General features: G+C 26.7%; 1 protein-coding gene across 7 annotated transcripts in view; it reads left to right on the top strand.

Annotated features, from left to right (window-relative positions):
• Positions 1 to 2,034: 2,034 nt before the first annotated feature.
• LOC126894971 (neuronal acetylcholine receptor subunit alpha-7-like) overlaps positions 2,035 to 23,608 on the top strand; it is a 47,041-nt gene continuing 25,467 nt past the window's right edge. For 2 of the 7 annotated variants that reach the window (XM_050666370.1, XM_050666369.1), the window contains exons 1-2: positions 2,040 to 3,076; positions 22,824 to 22,963. In XM_050666370.1, the coding sequence (XP_050522327.1) occupies positions 3,031 to 3,076; positions 22,824 to 22,963 (186 nt within the window). In that variant the 5' untranslated portion in view covers positions 2,040 to 3,030. Of the gene's footprint in view, positions 3,077 to 22,823; positions 22,964 to 23,608 lie in introns of all 7 variants that reach the window. The other 5 variants (XM_050666366.1, XM_050666368.1, XM_050666365.1 and 2 more) reach the window with 5 other exon arrangements.

The following is a 23,608-nucleotide window of genomic DNA, read 5'->3' on the forward strand; positions in this document are numbered from 1 at the left end:
ATAAATATCAAAAATTAAGCTGTCAATTCACAAAGTTCAAATAACTAATTGATACTGAGTACTTATTTTACAAATAAAAATAATATATTTTTCAGTACAAAGCCAAGATTTTTTTAAGTATAGCTGTTTAATTGGAAGAGTGTTAAATCTTCATATTTCCCCTAATTTTTTTTTAAATACTAGTTAAAACAGTTTACTAAAAATATACTCACGCATTACGTCTTATTCACGACATGAAAATCAAAAATTGTTTATCTTATAGAAAATGTACTCTGTGTGTGATAGAACCTTTAAATTTTCATGCCGTCACCTAATGGTTAAATGACTGTGAATTAAAGATTATAGTGGATTTTCTAGGTATCAAAAAATATTCTTGATATGTTAATAATTTTCCAAAAGAGCTTTTGTGTTTGATTTTTTACGCTTCAAAATAATATTATGTTTTACTTTTCTCACAAACGATTTCACACTTTTTTTTTATATATATATATATATAAATAAAAGATTTACACGTAAAAAACCACGAAAATGTGTAAATGCTCTTATATAGATATATTTTTTTAAATTCGGCATTGCTGGGTATTTTAAGCTTATTATCTTTTTATATTTTTATTGCACATATATATATTTTGCCGACAAACGCAGAGCGTTTGAATAATAAAAATAAGGTAAATCGAATACCTGACTTTTTAATAAAATAACTATTTACAAAGATTTTTAATAAAAAGCATTTACGTCGAAAGAAAATGTTTACGGCAAATTTCATTATTTTATATTTGATTTGTTATTTTTCAAATAATTTACTTAAATTGCCTCCGAGTGTATTTTTTCACAATAAAATATCATTGTAAACAATAGAGAATTTATCAGCTTTATGAAAAACATCAACATAAAAGGAAAATTTCCTTTAATAATAGCTGACTATGATGATTGTTTGAAATATGCAAATTGAGCCGTTTCTCCAAAGCAAACGAAAGTTAAATGTAGTTTGTATATTGTACAGTCACACTGCATGACGAAGTTAATTCAAACAGAGTAATTTTTCAATTATTCAAATTTCGTTAAATGAAGTACAACTAAAACGTTTGTAGCATTTAGTCATGTTCAGAGGTTGACAGAAAGTGTAGTTTCGTGACATATGAGAGTGTGAGAATAAATTTCGAAATATTCAAATGTAAGATTTCTCTTGGACTGAGTTATTTAATCAATGGAATAATATATAAAATCAAATAATACTTATTATCACTAGCATAATATTTTAGGAACGCTTTGTTTTCCAAATATTGAATGTCATTCAGTTTTGTACAAACATTTTCAAAAATTTCCCATAAAGTTGCTTGCATTTGGTGTTTCAAATCTTTGATGTACGTATTTCCTTGTAAAAGTTTTACATTCCTAACAGTTTTAATGTTTTCCGCGCTTTTAAATTGAGTCAAAATCAATTTGACATTGAAAATATTTTTATCGATTTAGTTTCACATAATATTCCATCTTGTGTAGATCAATTATACATAAATTGTAAAGGCAGTGAGCGACGTAAAGGAGTAGGGCGTTTTTTTGATAAAGTCATGCCTCTCGACATAAACAATCATTTTTTCGGGTAATTTGTGACTAGGTTTTCACAAAATAATTGAAAAAACCCTAGAAAAATCTTGGGACTCGAGAGAGAAAGTGGCGAAAGCAAAAACGTTCATTGGCTTCTCCCTAACCGTCCACTAACACAGCGCTAAAGGTGTCCGATGATGAATAGCTTTTGAAAATGTTTACTATTCGCGAAAATGCGTCAACCCATTAGCCCCGTCGTCTGTGGCCAATTTCGCCAGATAACTGTACGTATATGCAAAAGACCGTGTCCTACCATCAGCAATGGAATAAGCCTTGGCGTTTTTCATTTGACCGGGTGCGCCTAAGCGCATGTACCGTTACGGGGTCGCGATTTGGCCGGCGTGTTCTGGAGGTGCCACGGTTGCCGACGCGAATCCCGTCGCACGCTCCATGTCAGCAGCAACAGAACGGCAGCGGCCAGATCGGCGGCAGCGCCATCGTCGCTGGTACCACAAAAGTTGATCTCGTCGTCCGCCGTCGAGCGCTCGATCCACCCGTACCGCCCCCTCAGTAGGCAACTCCAGCTGCACACGTACATCGCCGCCCGGGTCGACCACGCGCGCGCACACTGGCGTACGCACTCTTAACGTTTTGGCAATACCGAAAAGTTTGACGAGACGTAGGCTGGTAGTGGCCGGTGGCGGAAAAGGAGACGAACGCAGCCGTAGATAGAGCGCGATGCCGCGCCGTGTACCGACGTAGCGCGCGTGTGTGTGTACAACGCCGTTTACGATAAACAGATAGTTGGCCGCCGCCGAACGCAGCACACGAGACCGGCCGGCCCCGGGACGCACGGTTTTTTTTTTTTTTTTTTTACCAATTCGTTCTCGAACTCCTATCATTAGTATTTCTAATTTACTATTGCGAACGACCACTGTCGATAGATTGTCTAGCCAATCGTGCGCAGCGCGCGCGTGTGTGTGTGTCAAGGGCGTGTTGCCCGCGTACGCGTCTCGGTGGATTAAAACCGCGGGCCGGTGGTGGCCGCCCGAGACCGGCACGACTGGTTGTGTCTCGTCAGCTGTTTGTGCACGCACCGCTAATCGTGTATCGAAATTACGGACACGGCCGCGGCCGTCGTCGTTGCCGCCATCACAGCCCCGTCCACAGCGGATCCGAGTGGCATAATGGAAATACGGCTCCGTCGTCGTACCAACGACCTCGTACGGTGCCGACGGAGTTTCTCTTATTCGCATGAAAATCGCGGCCTGGCGCTGAAGCAGCAACACGCAGCAAGCCGTCAACAGGAATTACGGAAACAACAACAGCGACAGTGGCTGGAACAGCGGAGTCCCGCAACGGCCTCCTGTTGATACCATCGCCGCCGCTACCGTTAGCGACCGCCAACACCGCCGCCATCACATCCACCACGGACCACGACGACGTGTCGCGCGCACCGCCGTCACCGTGGCCGCTGAATGGGACATGGGAATACTCCTGGCCCTGTTCACCGTTTACCTGTTTATTACAGGTCAGTAAATTCACTTTTCTTTTTGGTCGCATTTATTACTAGTAGTTGTACCGACTTCAACCCTTTCTTCGACCCACCTGCAAAGCCCAAAAGGGTAATGAAATCAACAGCCTTAGCCCTTTTTTACGATTGAACGAATCACCGGCATAATCAAGAATCCAGATGTCACTGTTCACATCAACCAATTACTCGATCGTTTTCTTCTTATGCCCTTCAGATCTTTTAAATGATAATCAGTTCATTTCACACGCCCTCGATAGTAATAATCATTCAAATATAACAACCATTTAATGTTCAATAAGCGAGTCTGATCGTGTAAAAATTGTTTGTTGACTTGTCGTAAACAAAAAATTTCATTGTATGTATTTAACGCATACAAAAAAATCACACTATGTATAATTTTCGGTTGATTTCTAGAGGTGTTCCTCATAAATAGTTTTTGTTCATAACAGTGGTCCGCCGAGTATAGCATTCTATTGGTGGTTCCATTATGATTATCTTCCAACATCGAAAAGATTATTTTTATCAATCAGTTTTATTAATATCAGCAAGAAGCATTTTGATTTTTCAGAAAATTACCAAATTCATAATAGTAATAATTAAAAACTTACTTGCGATAGGTTTATTATAAAACAATTACTCTAAAAAAAAAAATACAATATTAAAATTTACTTTTTTTAGTTACGTAAATTTTTTAATTGATCAGCTAATAATTCATTTCTGAAATCATCTTTTTTAACTTATAGTGGAGTCCAAATTATTTGTTTAAAAGGCAACATACATATTAAATTATATTATAAAATAGAAAATGATCTAACTAAGAAATTAACTGGTCGATAACAACTTTTGGAAAAGTACTTGAGAAGTTATTAACATTTTTATACAGTTTTGTAGAAAAAAAACAAACGGTTGTTTATAGATATTACTATATTTAGAATAACCAGATTTCTTTGAATAGTTTACAAATTAGAAAAATAATTCTTTGTTAATAACTAGACGGGAGCAATAGTGTCACTAGGAAATGCCTAGTGATAACAATAGCAGCACTCCTCTTCTCCTCCAGTCTTCACTTTAAATTGTCAATGACATCAGTCATTTTTAAAATTACATCATTATATGTTAATTAAGTTAGTTAACTATGTACGTTGCCATTTGAAAAAATAAAGTTGACGCACCGTTTTTTTTAATGATGTATTTATTTTGAAAGTAATCGAGTAGTTTATGATATATTAAACACTCTGTATATTACTTTACTAATTATAATAGTTTTATTGGGTTAGTTGTGATTTTGATGTAATTTTGGATTAATTTTGAGTGAAAAACAACAACTTCATTTTTAACAATAGTATATAATATTTAATTTTTTAAAGATTTTGTTGTAAACTATGCATGAAATTCAATAAAAATATATTTAAATGTATAATAATGATAAATATTTGCATAAAACGTGTATGATTTTACAGTTTAAAAGTTAAATGGATATTATTAAAAATGTAGAATTGAAGAAAAGTTTATAGGATTATAGTTTAAAGTGAAAAATGTTTCTTAGATGATAAAGTACTCATAAAATTTTCTTCATATTGTTGCTCTATTTAAACACTATTTTATCATTCTGACGTCTATGGCATAATTATAGTTGTCATATTGATTATCATCAATTATATTTATTATTATAGTCAACATTTATAACTAAATGATTATAATTTTCAAATAAAACGCATTTACACTCTAAACATTTACAATAAAGCTTAATCGATGAGCATCGTCTAAGCTTTAACAATGTAGAAAGATACATCCTAATATAATATTTGACACGTCCTGACGTGCTGTAGAGTAGCCTTGTAAATTACTGTGTCGACCGCCGACAAAGAATATTAAAATGAAGCTGATATATTATTATACACTTTACAGGGAAAATGTCAAATATGGAATAGTGACAACGTTAGTAGTAATCTAGATAAAAAAAATCTGTTGTCTCTAAGAATTCATTTTTCATTGTTAAGATGTTGTGTAGAACCTTTAGTCCCACTGAGATAGTTTTACTTGGTCGTTTTGATGGCGTTTTCAAATTTGCACCTCGCATATAATTAATAAAAAGTATATGTTAGTAAATATGATAGATATTTACGATAATGTTACTGGTAGCATAAAAAGTTAACGAGACAATAATTGATATGATAAATTAGAATAATTAAAACAGTTATGCAAAACTTTAGGGACCTTAGAAGATAAAATGTGGGGAAGGGGTATGATTTACGTGGATAATTGTGAAGGTTTAAAGGTCCGCTCGAATGTAATCTTTTAGTGACGTTTTTTTTTTTAATAGTTAATGATGAAACATTAAAATTTACTTATTTTACTAGTAAAAACTAGTTTTTATATCCGTTCTAAAAATGAATGATTGAGAGACAAAAATATTAAGTAATTTATTTAGTAAATAGGGTAAAAAAAATAAAAAATACACGTAAAATTATTGTAAGTTTTCCATAATTTATCATTATATAGAAAAGAATATTTTCAATATCCAATTAAGTTAATTATTGTTTAATAGTTGTAACTAATTTTAAATAGCTATCCTATTAAAAGTATTGAGAAAACTTCCTGTGATATGAATCACAGTAATTGAATGCCTTGTATTAATAATATAATAATTTTATTGAAAATTATTTTAAGCTTTAATGAGACATAAAGAAATTTTAATGAAAATTATTATTGTTAAAATTAAACAATATTGTTAAACGTCTATTCTAAGTTTCAAGTTAATTTTGATACAAAATAAAATCTATTTTATTTTAGTATATAAGAATATTTAAATTTTCTAATTTCTATTTTTTCTCTTTAGTTTAACATTTTTTATTATTTAAAATCAAAAGCTATTTAGTTAATGTAATTGGATTCCGTTACAAATTTATTGAACATTGATTGTTTTCGTCGCAAGTTAAATGAATTAGAACACTGTTCTAGAAACTATCTCATTATTTGCTTCTTTTGTTTAAATTCTTAAGTTTAATTGAACTAAAATTTATACATTTCTTGAAAATAAGTTTGAGGATTTAATTCACAATTTTATTAGTAATTGAATTCAGGATTGAAGTGAACTTACGCAATATTTATTTAATTAACTTTAGTATTGTAGACGTGAGTTTGAAAATACTTTTCTCTGATGTTCGTGGGTATATCTTGTAAGCCAATGGTTGTCATTGAACATCCATACGCTTAAAAAAAAAGCATCGCGTTGTTAATTTTAACTATTATTGCGGCTATAATTTTATTTACTCGCTTCGTGCATATCCTTATGTTTTACCGTGTAGCAGTGTAAAATAACCTCGAACTTTCAGTATAATTTATTTATTTAAGTCAAGAAACTTAAGCTAAACAAATGTAGTACTATATATTTGACTGTGCTTGTAAAATTTATTGTTTACCTCCCTTGAATATTTTCACTGTAAAATTCCACCGTACAAACATTTTTATGTAATTATGATAAATGTGCTTTATCATAATACTTTTTTCATGTTGATTCGTTTTTTTTGTCCGTAACCGAGCAATGATTTCGTTGCCTTTGAAATCACATTACTTATTACAGTATAAATTGGTTTATACATGGAACGTACATTCGAGTGGGAACAGGTAATGTGCATTTCACATTAATACCGCAAAGTTAACGTGGAATTTAATTTAATTTCCCGTTGCTTATGCGGTAAACTTATACGCAATAGGTGCTCGTGACAAATTCAATACGATTACAGATATTCACCCGAACCGGACGGATTCATAGAATCAATTGCTACCGATATTTGAATCTAACAAATTTGTACGAGTAATAAATGATGCGCAGACATGAATTAATTGTAAATACGTGTATTTTTCGATTTTAACTGTATCGACTATCTCTAGTGTATTACCAAGAAACGCATCACCTACTTGATATTCGACTGTCAAATAATTGTCTACCGCTTTCACTCAAGTTGTCAATACTGGATTCGTATAAAATATACAGAATATATGTATGTTTCAATACGGCGTTCAATGAGTTCCTATCACCAGTGCTCTTGTCAAAACGTTACTCGCACAGAGAAAATATTAGAAACACAATGGAAAATAAAAAATAAACTTTAAAACAGCTCGAAGACAGTCAGATGACGCTTGGGCGAATAACACTGCTATAAATTTTGCAACGCTCCATGTATCCATTTTGCCTAACCGAAGCGCCTGCCATCGTATCTTACCAACATGTCATAAGAAACGCAAAAAAAAATAAAACACGTTTCGACCTGGTCGGTTGAACCCAACGTGTTTATTTATTATTAGCATCGCAACTAATTAATAAAATGTTATTATGGTAACATAAGAATAATAATAAATTTGTTATTTTTTACTGTAGTCGGTTCTGTATCAAAACAAATCTAAAATAATTAATTTAAAAATCATATGTGGTAATAATTATTTATAAATATATAAGTGCACGATTAATTCGTGTAATGAATGAGAATTTATTAAAAATCTGTGAAAAATGTCCTTGCTAATGTTTAATGTATGGTATTTATTTTTTAGCAGGCTTTAGAGGCTTAGCGATATCTTTCGAACAAATTATTACTCTCTTGTGTTGAGTACTTATTTTATGGTTACTTTGTGAAAGAATTAATCGATTAATTAATCGCTTGGAGTAATACGTTTGTATTTGAATCATTTACATAAAATCAGTAATACATTTCACGTCTGTATAAACAAATAAAATCAAATTCATTATATGGTAAAAATGGGAACTATCCATTGGAAGTTGTATCTTATTTAAGATTATAGATAGCACTTATTGTTATAACACTTATATTGATTGCTCTAGTTATTATCAATTAACGATAAATTTAAATATATTTTGTAGATTAGTAAAAAAACACTCAAGGAACAATCGTATTTTTAGAAATGATTTCCAATTGAGTAAACAAATAAAAAGAATATTGTTAGTACTATAATAGTTGAGATTATATAAATGCTTTAAATGTAAATTGTTTTTTAGTATTAGTTTAAAATTCTCATTTGAGTAATAAATTATTCTATTTTATTTTATAAATAGAACAAGAAGAGCACAGAATTAGGACTAAAATACTATTTACATTTTAATGCTACTTATTTCTAAAAAGTATGATGAATACTAAAATAATTGGTATAATACATTGAATCATCGTAATTTATTGTACATTCTTACTATCTTTGAAATAACTAATGACGAAATATTAAAAAATGTCTATTTATTTTTCTTATATATAACGAAATACAGAAAATAATCATTTCATTTTTAGTTGGAACAGAAGCTTATTATTGGGTTATTTCAAGATAGATTTTCATTATATTCAACCAAAGTCATAATAAAAATTTATTTTATTACAACATTCTTAATTTAATTGGATGGGTTGTTTCGTGCCTAATCATATGTCAAAGCAAAATATTTTTTTTATTTATTTTAAGCGAAAAAATTTTTAAAATAATTATGTGTAAAAATAAAATATAAACTCATTGGTTTTAATTTTTATAAAAAATAAAAAATGAATTATAACTTGTTAAACACATAAATTTAATTGCTAGTAAAAGTGTGACCCAAATATTTTGTATATAATTATAACTTATAACTTTATAAAAAACTAATTTTTATGACTCTCAAGCCGACTAAATCTTGTTGGCTGAACAAAGTAAAATATTCCTAAAACAGTTCACGAGTGAAAAAAAAATAATAATGAAAAAAGTTTTACATTTAATACGGTAAAAATAATATGGTTTAGGCCAATCCAATTAAGATTTTTTAAGGGTGATGCAATGAATCGCTTATATTGTTAAAATTTGCAAAAAGTTTTTACAAAACCATTCAATGCACAGTCTAGTTTTGAAACTCTATTTTAAGCTGATTGTCATTATGAATTATAAATAATAGAACTTTGTCCTTTCGTTACTCAGAAAGCATAGAAACTTAATGACAAACAATAAAATTTCACATAAAATAAAGTATAAAAATTAAGACTTTATTGAATGTTACGAAAAGTTCCCATTCATATCTCATGTTTTAAAATATTTTTAAACTATTGTTTTTATTATTATGAATATCATTTAAACTAATTTTGATTAATAATAAAACAATATCATTTGATATTCTACTAATAAATAAAAGTTTTTACTGGAAATTTCATAGGGCCAATATATACATTAAATACAGGTAATACACAGCAGGAGATAAAGTAGGGAATTATTCGAATAAAAGGTTATTCAAATAATCATCTAAATAAAATATTATACGTAAAAGTTTTTCCAATTATTCAATTATGTAATATTTGTTATAATTTTGAAACATAATTATTATAATAAAAATGTGTTATTATTAATATAAATCTGATTTAAATCTTATAATCATTATTATTACTCTTATTAGTATTATTATCAATAACAATTAATTTTACTAGAATATTGAAGTTTTAAAAGTATTAAAAAAATTACACGAGAAAAATATGATGAAATTTTCTAATTTCGATAAATATTTATTCAATAAATTATCTAGGTGAAAATTCGCCTATTATTGGCAGGAGATAATTAACAGTACAGTTAAATTACTTATGATAATATATTGTAATATATATAATACCGTTTAGACCAATACAATTAAGATTTTTTAAGGAAATAGTTTCATAATTATAAAAAATTTACTAATTTACTTGTTTATTTTCATGATCGTGACATAGTAATAATGTAAATTGTGATCATTCATACTTACAAAACTTTTTTTAAAATTAATTTTAATAATTAAATACTTCCTTATAACTTTTTAACATTTTTGTACCATTCACGGAAATTATAATGGGCAAAATAATGAATTTGATGTTTTCTGAATAACTCATGCACAGTAATATGCAAATATGGGTCTAAGGCCAATTGTTTAGGATTTTCCATTTTAATCCTTTCTAAGTAGTGTTCATTTTAATTAAATTAGTAATCAATGTTGACGTTTGGAGATAATTGGAGTAAGCATTGGGTCTTATAGGGTTTTCAATATGTTATCCTTATCTACATTTTCCACGTGTAGTATTTTTTTTTTAATTCAGCAATAATTTTTTTGAAAGTTTATGATGTGTCAATTACTAAAAAATTTCATTCTAAGTTAATTTAATAATAGTTTTTGACAATGAATTGTTCTGAGAACTGTAAGATTGCAAATATAATTTTTTTTTAAGTTAATGCTAATTTTGTTACAGTATTGGATATCAAAAAAATATTAGATAAAGTAGTCGATAAAAAATGGTTTGTATAATATATAAGTTTTTCATTAGATTTTTTATAAATGTTTATTAAGTGTGTTATCTCATAATTTACGTACAAATAAATACTAACATTCAACTAATTTTTAATTTTATCATAATTTTAAAGTTATTTAATTATTTAAAATTTTAAACCAGTTTAGATGATTATTTTATGACTTAATAATTCTGTAATGATAAAAATTATAATACTCTGAAATTTAATTTGTTTTAAGTTATTTGAAAATGTTTTTTTGTGTCTATGATGTAAAAAAAAAAAATTATAGTTGTGTATGCCAACGTTTATTTTAACGACGTCGGGGTATTTATATTATAGACATATGCAAATATACTCCTTTACATAAATATTGAATACTCTAGTTGTACTCTAGTGTCAACAACCAACACAAGAGCGAGATCCTTTTCACTTTTTTACTGTTTTTCTCAACAACATGCAATGTTGCAGAAATTTATAAATTACAATACATTTATAATTCATCAAGCAATATAAAGACTCCACGACGACGCATCAGAAATAATAATGCTGTAAAAGAACACCCTATATAGCTAACACGATTTTAATTTTAATTTTGGCGCAGTGTCACATATTTTAGCGTAGAAGCTCTTTAACAAAATTATATTAGATTTTAAATTTTATGAATGATTGTATACATTTATACTTTTTAAAGTGTAGTTAGTGTCTTCGAAGTTTACTGAAAATAAATTATGATTAACTATAAACTTCTATAAAATGAATTGATCATTAATTTAACGAAAAGTATTTATCTTGTTACAGACAGTTTTTTTTTAAAATGATGTTATTAAGTTTTACATTTATATTTAACAATATAAAAATAGAATATAATGATATTAGATCTGATGAAAACCGACAGAATGAAAACTAACTTATATATATTTTGATAAATATGGTATTTTAAAAAATAATCTCACGGATTAAGAAATTTTTAACCATATTTAAACTGAACTTTTTAAAAAGTTTTCATTTCAACCTGCGAGATAATTAGAAATACAATATTAATTATGTATTTTTTTATAGATTATACAAAAAGTAAAATTTACAAATGATACAAACAACTATTTTTGAGTTTCTATAAACTTTTAATGTTACTGAAGTTTAATTTTGTTGAATAGTACTCATAGAAGGAATTATACATGGAATTTTGAGATTTTTAAAAATCCATTAGACATAGTAACTAAAAAAATGGTATTATGACATGTGTCGTTTTAACAATACAGTAGCAGATTTTTCTTAGTTTAGAAAAACTGGTTTAAAAATAGTATTTAGTTCAAATTAGAAAAAAATAATGATATTCATATATTGATTGTCAATTTTCCATCTAACATTTACTCTTATAAATAATTTAACATAACGATGACATTTTGCATTTTTACTATAAATAATGGTTTAAGAAACATATCAAGAATACACAAGATTACTGCTGTACTTACTTACGAAAAGAAATATTAATATTACAATTTATCTAGAACCTGTGTAATTTACAGCAAACAAACATTTTTGGCACATTTTTACACAAAAAATAAAAATATAGTCGTATATATGCACAAGTATGTTGTTTATACACAACAGCAGCTCTTCTTATAGCAGTAGAATAATTTATCATAAAAATGTGATAGATGATTTTTTCACAATCATTTAATTTGATGATACTCGCAAAATCAACATAAATTCATAGGGTTTTCATACCAATCAACATAAAGCTAATAACTTTTTTGAAATCGTGTTTCAAACGAAAGAATATTTTCACTACGTCACAAAACAAAGTAAATACTATGTTTATTGTCTTGCTTTGTATAAATAACGAAAACATACAAAATGAGTAATATTAAGCAGCGCGCTTTGCCATCAAAAGTATCTCATCCGTCCAGCATTAAATATTGATTTTCTCTTTTCTCGTTTACGATGTGGTACTAAGGGTTGAGTTTGACTAAACAAATCCGCTGGTGCGAAACAACTGCGTCGAGGGAGAAGTACGTACGGTTGAGTGTCGCTAGTTTAATGCTAAAAGAACCGATGTGCCCGTTTTTTAATTAAGACTCGTAAAGAGTTTTACGCATTATGTAAAGTCAAAGTAATTCGACTTGAAATTTGTGGTTTTATGGTTGTAGTGGCGTAAACCAGAGGGTCGAGCGGAAAAAATGATTTGCTGGCAAAACTCGCTTTGCATAGGTCTCGTTCGGTCAAGCCGACAACGCAGTTTTAAGTTACCGGCCCATCTCCGATCGTAAAGGCTTACATTTTATTTTGATATGCTTGAGAACTCAAGTACGTGTTGGCCAAGTTACACGGTATATTTTCTCTTTTATATATTCGCTGCACCGTATCTTTTATGCACACCCTTTTTCATATTGTTATTAATTAATATTTAACCTGATCGATTCTATCGCGATTTACAAATTTTACTTTTATTCGGAAAGAGCTTAGTATTTTTTATCCGTGTGCTCAAACATATTTTAAAATGTTTCTATCCGTGTTTTCTATGAAATTTATTGTGTAATATGATACAATCTGTCGTGGCATTTTCTACCGAATTTCAAGATAAAATTACTTTTGTCATTTCTATGTGACTGGGAAGATATATCTGATAGTTCAATGCTAAACATATTTGCTGATAATTTTTGTTTTCATTGTGGCAATAAATTTGATACGACGCGAGGGAAATTTATTCTATTATATTTGTTTGGACTTGAAAAATACGTTTTAAGTTATTATAATATATCAACAAGAATACACGTCTAACAAAAGTTGTTTTCCGTCGATTGCCTATTTATCTAAGGGATAAAATATGTGAAAGCGCCAGTCGGTTGAATGTCTTGTGGTTATAAGAATGATTTGTATTTACGCGATTTTACTCTGTATAGTGAAGACAAATAAACTGATAGTGAAAACAGATCGTCGTTGATAATTCTAATAACAAAATTTAATCAACTAAAATACACCACGAAATTAAATTATTATTATTGTTTTAATTATTTTTAAGATGATAAATGTGACCATTCCTAAATAATTGAATTAAATAAGTTTTCCTTTTGCATTGCTTCCTCTTCTGTAGTCCTTTTAAGCTATACAAAGTCTAAGTGTCCAGACGCAACCATTCGAGTGAACAAAATATTTGTCTTCTTTAGTTTTCATTTGGAGTTTTCATAGAAATGGAATTGAAATCATACATCTTAGGATGTTACATATTTCATTTAATTCGAACTTATTAAATACATTTTAACTCATAAACTGAAAATGAATGCAGTATACATTCAGTTTAGAAGAAATATGTCACCATTTTTAATTTTCATAGAGTCTTTTGGTAATTCTATGTCTCAAAAAAAAGAATTGAACAAGAAAAAATAAATAGCTTTATTAAACGAAATAATAAGAAATATCAATCTAAAACTAGAGTTTTAGTTTTATTATGAGTCAACGATGGTGTTTTATTTGAGTGATGAGACATCTATTATAATTTTAACTCTTTAGCTAACAAAAATAAATGGTTCTAAAATAATATTAATATTTAATATGTAAATGTATACATAATATAGGAATTCATAAAATTATTTGGATCCATATTTTCTCATTCTCATAAAATTATATTTAATGTTGTTTTGTCCTATTCAAATTTATTGTCTAGTTGTTATTTTACTCAACACAGTTAATAAAATTAATATTACTTAATAGCATTTTCCAGTTTACCCAAAAGTTATACATTAAAGTTGATACATTCGGAACATGTTAGAGGCCATTGGGAATCTAACGGTGTCGTTGTTCTATTAATATTTTCACTCTATATTATTTTATTTAACTTTTGACTTGCTCAAAAAACAATACTAGTTATATAATGATAACAGCATATACGCCATTTTAAGTGTTAAATGAAAAGTTCGAGTGATGGATTTTTAAAAAGAATAAATTCTAAAAAAATTTTTCTCTGACATTTTTTTATTAAATATTACGATGTATACTTTACATGATCACTGAAAGGGAGAAATTGATTTCAGTTACTGAAATATCAGAGAAGCGATATCATTATTTATGTTAAAATAAATTTCAATTGTTTTCATTCTCTTAATCATATTTTGTTAACCTCAATAATTATGATTAAGTATAGGCATTTTAGAAAGTTTTTATGATAAATCATAGTAAAAAAATAATCGTTTGACACAGACGAATGTGATAGAAGATGTTTGATAAGACTGATGGCATAGACCTATCACTCTGTGGCACGTAATGAAGCGATGTTTTTATTTGTTATTATTACTGTATCATTTCAGCCTTGAAGCTACGTCAAACAAGTAGTAAGAGATTACTTTTTGTTAAGCTTCATGTTTTAGCACTCGCATCCCATAAACTACCAATGGTAGTATCGAAAACCTATAAAATATTATTTACTTAATTCGTTGATTTCTGAAAAAAAATGACAGTGTATTTAAGATATAACAAAATGAAAATTTATGTTTAAGTAAGCAATGAAATTAATTTTAAATTTTAAAATTTTATTTAATGAATATTTCCCGGTAAAAAAGCAAACATACTTGCCTTAAATCTGTTTTTAAGAATTGCATTTCTATAATGTGTTCACTAACTTGTTATAAAACAGTTCATAGTTAACTTCCATTGAAACAAAATTTAATAAATCTATTTGTGTGTGAAAACTCCTAATGCTGACACTGATCTTTTTACGTCTAATAAAACTTACAAGCAATATAAATAATTTAATGTGATATATTCGTGTGTAATTGTCTAACAAAAATCTAACAAAAATCTGACAAAAATTTGTTTTATTTTATTGAATTTTAAGATTATATAGATATAATAAAGTAAATATGAATTTCCCTATTTCAACCAAACAAATTTGAGCTAATTTTTATTCGTAAAAAATATAACCTAAATATTTCTTTTTTATAATTCTTCCTCCCTATATCTGAAAAGATTTCGAATATAGTAATATATGTTGTGATCTTATGATGAAAAATGGAAATGAAATAAAGAAAAAAATAATATTACTTGAGATTTATGTTAACAATTAAATCATTTCGATATTTACTTACTTACTTCAACAACAAGAACATTTTATTCAGATTTTTGCTAGTGGTAACTTGAAAACATATTTTATAGTAAAGTATGTATAATTTACAGTATTCATTTAAAAAATTAAAAAATAGCATTTATTTTTGGAAATAACACACTCTTATTAATAATAGTAAGTTTTGAAATATAATAACTAATTATCATATCTAATCTGTTATGGCAGTTTTAAGCAAAATGAGTTGAAAAAATGTCGAAAATTACCAATTCTTTAAATTATAATTTTTTTGAGGAATTTTCCCCATTTACGGTTTACGAGGGAAATTTAAAAATTTTTAAGGGTAATTTCTTCAACTAGATATGATTTGTGATCTTTTGACGTATTTTTGAATGAAATCAGTCTAGTTTTATCTGAGATGAGGAGGTGATAGACACAAAAAAAAAAAAAATACATCATAGTAAAATATATACCTTTTCAGCTTTGCATCGAAGCTAAAATACACAAGGAAAATTTTTTATCAAAATACTAAAATTTCTTTTGTATATTTTTAAATAATATAATATACATGATATTAATCAACAGTGATCCTAGAGATAATTTTTAGGGGGGTGTGGACAGAACTTTATTGCTGTGATATTCTTTGTGATAAATTTACAAACAAATTACCTCAATGAGTAAAAATTTTTACAATATGTTCTAAAAATACCGACTATGAATGAGTTTAATAAACGTTGAGGGATGTAATATCCTATAAAATGGCTCTTGATATAAAGAAAAAATCACCTTTTTTAAATCCTGGTTAAACTGTATGATTTTATTTGTTTTGTGATCACATAATTATACAGCAAAAGATAATTTTAATACAATTTTTTTTTATTAATTATTAATATTATTATTATTATATTAACATATTTTATTTGATTAAAATGTAAAATCGGAAATAAATACAGAAAAACACTTTATATAAATGAAAACCGATGTTTTTAAAACATAAATTGACTAAATTATCTTAATTTCGAGAATAATATTAATAAAAGTATAGTTTATTACAAAATACTAAAATTTTGCCATAATGATGATATTTATAAAATAATATATTTTATCAATTTTTAACATAGTATTCAATTTCAGTTTTTAAATGATTTTTGCGCATAACAAAGATTTAAAGTAAATTTATTCGTTAACATTCATTTTCTGAAATGTTTGTACACATAAAATATTCCCTTATTTATGTAAAATTCTGATACTTACAGATTATTTTAAATTTAAATAAACTAAAACTACTTATTGGTTACTTATAATAGGTTTCTCTTCATTCTCGTCATAATGATTATCAAAATTAAATCCAATATTATAGAAATAGTATTGTAAAATTTCACTGTAAGTATACATAAAACGATGTACAATATTTGTTATTTCATCGCTATCGAGTAATTCATTTTCAGTTTTGTGTTCGAAGTATTTAGTAACATATGTTGTTGAAAATATAGTCCAATATTGTTCCATCGACTTACAGATATGTTTTCGAATAAAAAATGACAATGAAGTATCTATATCCTTTAAGAAATTCATAGTATTTGAAAGGTTTGAACGTATATTTTCAGCAGTTTTTTCCAAATCCACTATTTTATCTTTTAGAAAAACGTATTTACCATCATGAAGAACAATCAAATTTTCACTCATTTTATTTATATAATTGTTCAGATTATTGAATGTTATACACAAATTATCATTCGCATGATTTTGTTCAATATAATTTAATGCATTTGTCAATGGCCCAATTATTAATTTACTACTTATTAATATTAAACGCAATAATTCGATTGATTGTATAATTTTTAATTCATTTGCGGGATTATCATTCAAGAAAATATGTCTCAATTGGTTTAATACTGATAAAAAATCTTTAACAATAGTAGTGTACTTACAACTCAAAATCATCTTTGCGTTCCAAATTTGTTTAGAAACATCACTTTCAGTGGTGTACATCGTATTTTCAATAGTCGGATGACGTTTATATATATTATCCCACACAATATAGTCTTGCGTTCCATTTTTAAATGTTATAGATCTGAAATGTTCCCATTGTAATGTTGTAGTCATTCTTAAAATATCTTCATTTGTCAATTCACATTTTACGCTTCCATAGGTGATTAAGAATATGATAATAAAATTTAACATTAACTCCATTTTTAATAAAACAATACTATTGTATAGATAAATTACTAAATTGTTAATATGAGCAAAGAAGATAAGAATCCAGCTTATATAAAATATAAACGTTTTAGAACAGTATTACAATAAAAGTATATTATTATAAAAATGTAAGATTTATGACATTTTGGATCTTAAATAAATGAACTTAAAAATATTTTAAACCTAAATTCGCAGTTGAACTATCAAAAACCTTAAAATAGAAAAATTTATTTTTTAACTACAATAATTGAGAGGTGTATCCGAAAAATAATTGTTGTCTGCTGACAGGTTACTTTATAGTATACAGTGTGTCCCACTATGTTCTGACATCATTAACTTTTTATTCAGTCAAAATTTTGCATTTTTTTTTTTTAGCTTCGATATGAAACTGAAAAAATATTCATTTTAACATGATTTGTTTATTTTTATTTTTTTTTAGCTTCGATGCAAAGCTGAAAAGGCATAATTTTACTATAAATGTGTTTTTTTTTTTGTGTGTCTTTTACTAATTTTTCTCAGATCTCAACGAACCAATTTCTTTCAACAATTAGTCAAAAGTTCACAAATCTAGTCGAAGACATTACCCTCAAAATTTGAAAAAATTTCCCTTGTTTCCCATAAATAAGGGAAATCTCCAAAAAAAATACAAATTTAAAAATCGCTAATTTTTTCAATTTTTTTTTACTTAAATGTGCCATAACTATTTTAAAAATGACCAAATCAATATAATTTTTATTTTATAGATATATGAGGTATTTACCTATCATTTTATATATTTTTTATAAATCTGACTCATTACCTGCCCACAAGGGGAATTCAAAATGACAACTTTTTCACAAAAAATTAATATTTTCAACTTAACTTTTGAAAGTGTTCCGGAAATACTGACACTTTTATATTTATAGCATAAATTAAAGTTAATGTATTATACTTTAATACAGAACAAAACATTTGGGACTATATTTTATCTTCACGGTGAAAATGGTTATATTAATTAGAAGAATTTTGTTATTATGAAGGTCATATGCGAAAATTTAATTGAATATTTGAAATAAGCGCAAAAATGAGATTAGAAAAGTATATTTTGGTTTCGAATAAAAATTCTTTATAGACAAGAAAATTTATTTATAAATAACAAAAAAATTTATTTTAAGTATTGCACTATGACTTATATTTATTATATAAGTTTGCCATAAAATTAATAAATAATTTTTTTAAATTTCTCCATAAAAGTTGATACACTATATTATTAAATATCAATTTCATACTATATTTAATAGCTATAATAAAAATGTATACATATATTACACTTATAAATAATAAAATTTGTAATCAGGGTATAAATAAGTAAATAGGAGATCATGTTGCTTTTGAAATAATCCACCAATTTGTTTAATTAAATTTTATCTACAAATTTGCATCGAAGCATTTTGTATGATAGTGATTTTAATCACTGTCAGATTAAATCTATACTGGACCCAACTATGCCACGTCCCGACTGTTCTGCAACCCCACTGTGCTGGGTTTTTAGTTTTAAATTTCAACATAATTATATTTTAATTAAAAATTAAATTATATTTGTCAGTTAGATCTGAGACACCTTGTATATATATATAAGCTTATAAATTAATTTTGTTTTATAGAAATAGAAAATAATTTGATACAAATTGGAAATTCAAATTACACATTTTTATTAGCTGCCAAACGATTTTATTATGTTTTTATTGCGAGCGAGTAAATGAACTGTTAAAATTATAGTTAAAGCTTAAATTTGAAAAAACATTAACATTTAAAATATATGAACTTCGGTTTCATACCAAACAAGAACGTACACGGAGTAATGAAAAAATCTATTAACTTTTATTTTTATGATTATTCTAATTATTCTAATCATACTTTAAGCCTAATAAATTAATATAATTTATATATACACAAATACTATTAATATTAGCCACTCGATTTCTCTTAAAATAATAATTTTAAGTTTACGATAAGAAAAATGTATTTTATAGTTTTATATATTTCTTAATTAATCAATTATCAAGTATTTTTTTAACTCATCCCTTAAACATTATGAGGACGTTAACTGTTTTCATTTTTTTATACAGAGTGATCCATTTAACATTGACCAGCAAATATCTTATCTTATCTAATATGTGTCTTTACGAGCCATCATAACCGCTGCAATTAACTACCTGTATTACAAGTCTACCCGTTTTATACATATATATAGGTAAAAAAAATCAAAACTTTAAAGTGAAATAACATGCAAACTAATCGACTTAAATGAAAAATTCAAACGCTAAAAATTATAAAAAAAAAAACTCTATCAATATATCTAACTAAAAATATATGTTTCCATTTGAAAAAAAAAAGTTGGTACCCTTTTAAGGCATAAGGGATGAACCTAAAAATTATCTGATCATGGATAAATGTAGAGTTTTATGTAACTAAAATAATTAAAAAAAAAAATTATTAAAATAATAAATAGTTTTTGAGATATTTGCTGGTCAATGTTAAATGGATCACCCTGTATAACAACATACTTACTTAACTAGTTTATAGAATAAAACATTAACTAATTAAGAAAATTCTGATCGATAACAACTTTTGATCTATTATTGCAGAAATCATAACTATTTTTAGATATTAAGTAGAAAAAGAGCACGGCAATATAAATACGTAATTATTGAAATAACAGTATCCGCACCTTACCTTTACTGTATATTTTAAAATGTTAATAAAAATGAATTAAAACATCATAATTGATAAATCAAGAATTATATGAATATAAAAAATATTTTCTGCATCAGTTAGTTTTTAGATCGTTTCATCATTTTGTTTTATTCTCTAATATGTTTTCATTAAATATCATGTCGAGTCATTTATTCTGAATTAATTATTAGCTCAAAAATTCTGATATCTAATAATTGCTATACTATCAGTTGGAGTTTAGCAAAAAAATAAAAACTTTACTTTCATAATTTCTTTTAAATTTTTTAATGATTATTCGTCAAGATGGGAATATACCAACTATTTTCTATTTTCTATTATTTTCTAATTCCACCTTTAAATACTATTTTTTTTACATCTGTCAAGTTTTCTTGATATATATTTCGCAAAAAAAAAAATAGTAATAAAGCATTAAAAGCACTTGTATACTATTGTTTGCTAAACTAGCAAATAACATTTTTTGCTATTGTAGTCACGTATGTGAATTGTCTATTCCAGAGACTGATATACCTACACAAACTTACACACCAACATGTATGGTGAAAGCCAATCACCGGAAGATTGGGAAATCCTAAAGAGCTGGTATTATCGTTCTTATCTTTTGAAATTCTTATTTTCGATATAGTTGATCAAACACACTTTATTGACCTTTAAAAACGTAAATCACAAAGGAAAATGCACGTTTTTTTAACAACTATTCAGATATTAAAGCATCTCTATTTGTTTTTAGATAGGTAAATAGTTTTATTTGATGATTATTTGGCATTTTGTTCACTGGAGAGTACTAAAAAAACTTGAATTTTTTAGTTAGAGTTTGAGTGTTTACCATCTCAAGTATTTACAAATATTTACCTAAAATAGGAAGAACTTTTTCTTTGTTTAAAAATATTTATAGTAAGAATGATCCATCTAAATAAACAGTTACTTTCAATTTAAATTTCTTATGAAAATTCTATAGTTATATATGACAATTTTAAAATAATATTTTTATCAGTATATCATTTATATTAGTTTAATCGGTGTTCAATTAAATTAAAATTTAAAACTGAGTCTTTGTATTTTATGTATAATAAGCTATTTTTTTTATAATTTAAAATTATAATAATTATTTGAATTCAATTTAATTTTGTTATGTTTAGAGTTTTGATAGTTTAACCTAACGTTAGTCAGTTAATGTTCAGACAAAACTTTTGCTAAAACTTTATTAGTAAATTTATATTGTTGTCTACTCATGTATTAGCTACATATCGCTATCACTTGATATATAGATTTAAAAAAGTAAAAGATGAAGCATTCACAAGAAATATTAAAATAGTTTTAAAGTGCTTTTGACACAATTTTAGATTACACTTTAATTATAATGAGAAAAATATNTTTTAAAGTGCTTTTGACACAATTTTAGATTACACTTTAATTATAATGAGAAAAATATCAATGTAATCTTAAAACTATTTATATTATCAAAATAAATAAATCATTTGATGAATTTCTCTTTTGTTCTGACAATATCATGTTTTGGAATTTTAAAATTGTGATTATGTTACGAGTTATAAACTTATTATCGTTATAAATAAAGATAAGCCGATTTACTAAAAATGTATTAATCAACAATTAAGTTTTAATTAATGAAAATTCAACAATTTATTGATTAACTTTTAAAGGCAGTTTATTTTATCCATCGAGAAACTACTTTGAAATTCAAATAAAATACTAATGAATATAAATGAGATATTGCAATAAAGAAGTTAGTCAATATCTAGAAATTGAAATATTAACCTATTAGTAAATAAATTAAGCTCATAAAAATGGATTTTTTTATGAGTACGTTAATTTTTATTAATAAAGTAGATTACATTATCATTATTATATTACTTGTTATATACGTATTTTTTTTTTTTATAAGGTTTTTAAAAACAAAATTAATTTAAACAAATTTTATTCTTATGCTATGAAAGTATAATAAGTTCATTACCTTTGAGGAGAACACTAGTGATGGTATAACTTTGAATGGAACAGTATTTATGATAATGTGAATCTAATTAGTTATGTTAAAATTGTACGTTGGGATAACGTCAATACAATTTAAGAATTAAAAATTTATAGCTGGAGCAATTGGAACTGTAGGATATTAGATATGACCAAAGAGTATTTTCATAACAAAACAATTGTTTGGAAATAATAATTATCGACTAGATCCTGTACCCTCTAGTCATGGTTTGGAAATTGAAGTAGCCTTCCAGTGATAATTCTCGCTCATATAATAGGTATATATATGTAGATATGTTATTGTCCCATATTTCTCCATTGTGTATTTAATGATTTAGATTGCTGTTTATTAATCAAATTGTAGGTTCGCCTACTTCGTTATGCAGAATAGTGTATATATTATGCTTTTGTTTTTACTATATAAATTCACAAATGAATTATTGTTAGCTATATATTTTCTGATAGAACTTTCTATATAATATTGTGGTTTTTTTACAGAAACACTATGCGGACCTCATGAGAAGCGATTGCTCAACGATTTGCTGGATCCTTACAACACGCTTGAAAGGCCAGTAGCTAATGAATCGGAACCACTACAACTAAATCTTGCTCTTATGCTTATGCAAATAATAGATGTGGTAAGAGAAAAGTTAATATTTACTACTTATACTCTTGCAATTTCAATAATAGATGTTCTAAATATGTCCATATTATAACTGTGAATAACACAAAGGACTACTACTAACTACTGAAATTATTTTTGGCCTAAAACTCTTTTTCACTTGTCAATGAATAATAAATAGGTTTTCCTAGTTTTTGATTGTTTGCATAATTTCCCGAACATAAAGTTTTATTGAAAGTACGCCATCTGTCGAAAATTCATCTGGAGGAGTTAGATTGTTTGAAAAAGATATCACGAATGAACTTTTAAGTTGGTGAAATTGGTAACATAAATTTAAGTTCCCTCAATATTTTACTCAACTATTTTAAGCTCATTAGTTTGAAACAAATATATAATGTAGTGTTCATACGAAATTGTTTGTTAATCAAATATGTATAGTACAAGAATATAATATTTCTATTGAATTTAAAAATTATAATTGATTTATAATGTATAATATTATGAAATCATAATGATATTAAAATCTTTTTTGGTAACAAGTACACTATAATTATATGCTGGGTAAAATGATATGTATATAAATAATTTAGTGGGTTTTTCAGAAATTCTAATGTTTAGTTTTGACCATTGAAATCCAACGAGTTTACTGATAATAATACAT

The sequence above is a fragment of the Daktulosphaira vitifoliae genome, unplaced genomic scaffold, assembly GCF_025091365.1.
Source record: "Daktulosphaira vitifoliae isolate Bord-2020 unplaced genomic scaffold, ASM2509136v1 Scaffold_1, whole genome shotgun sequence".
Lineage (NCBI taxonomy): Eukaryota > Metazoa > Arthropoda > Insecta > Hemiptera > Phylloxeridae > Daktulosphaira > Daktulosphaira vitifoliae.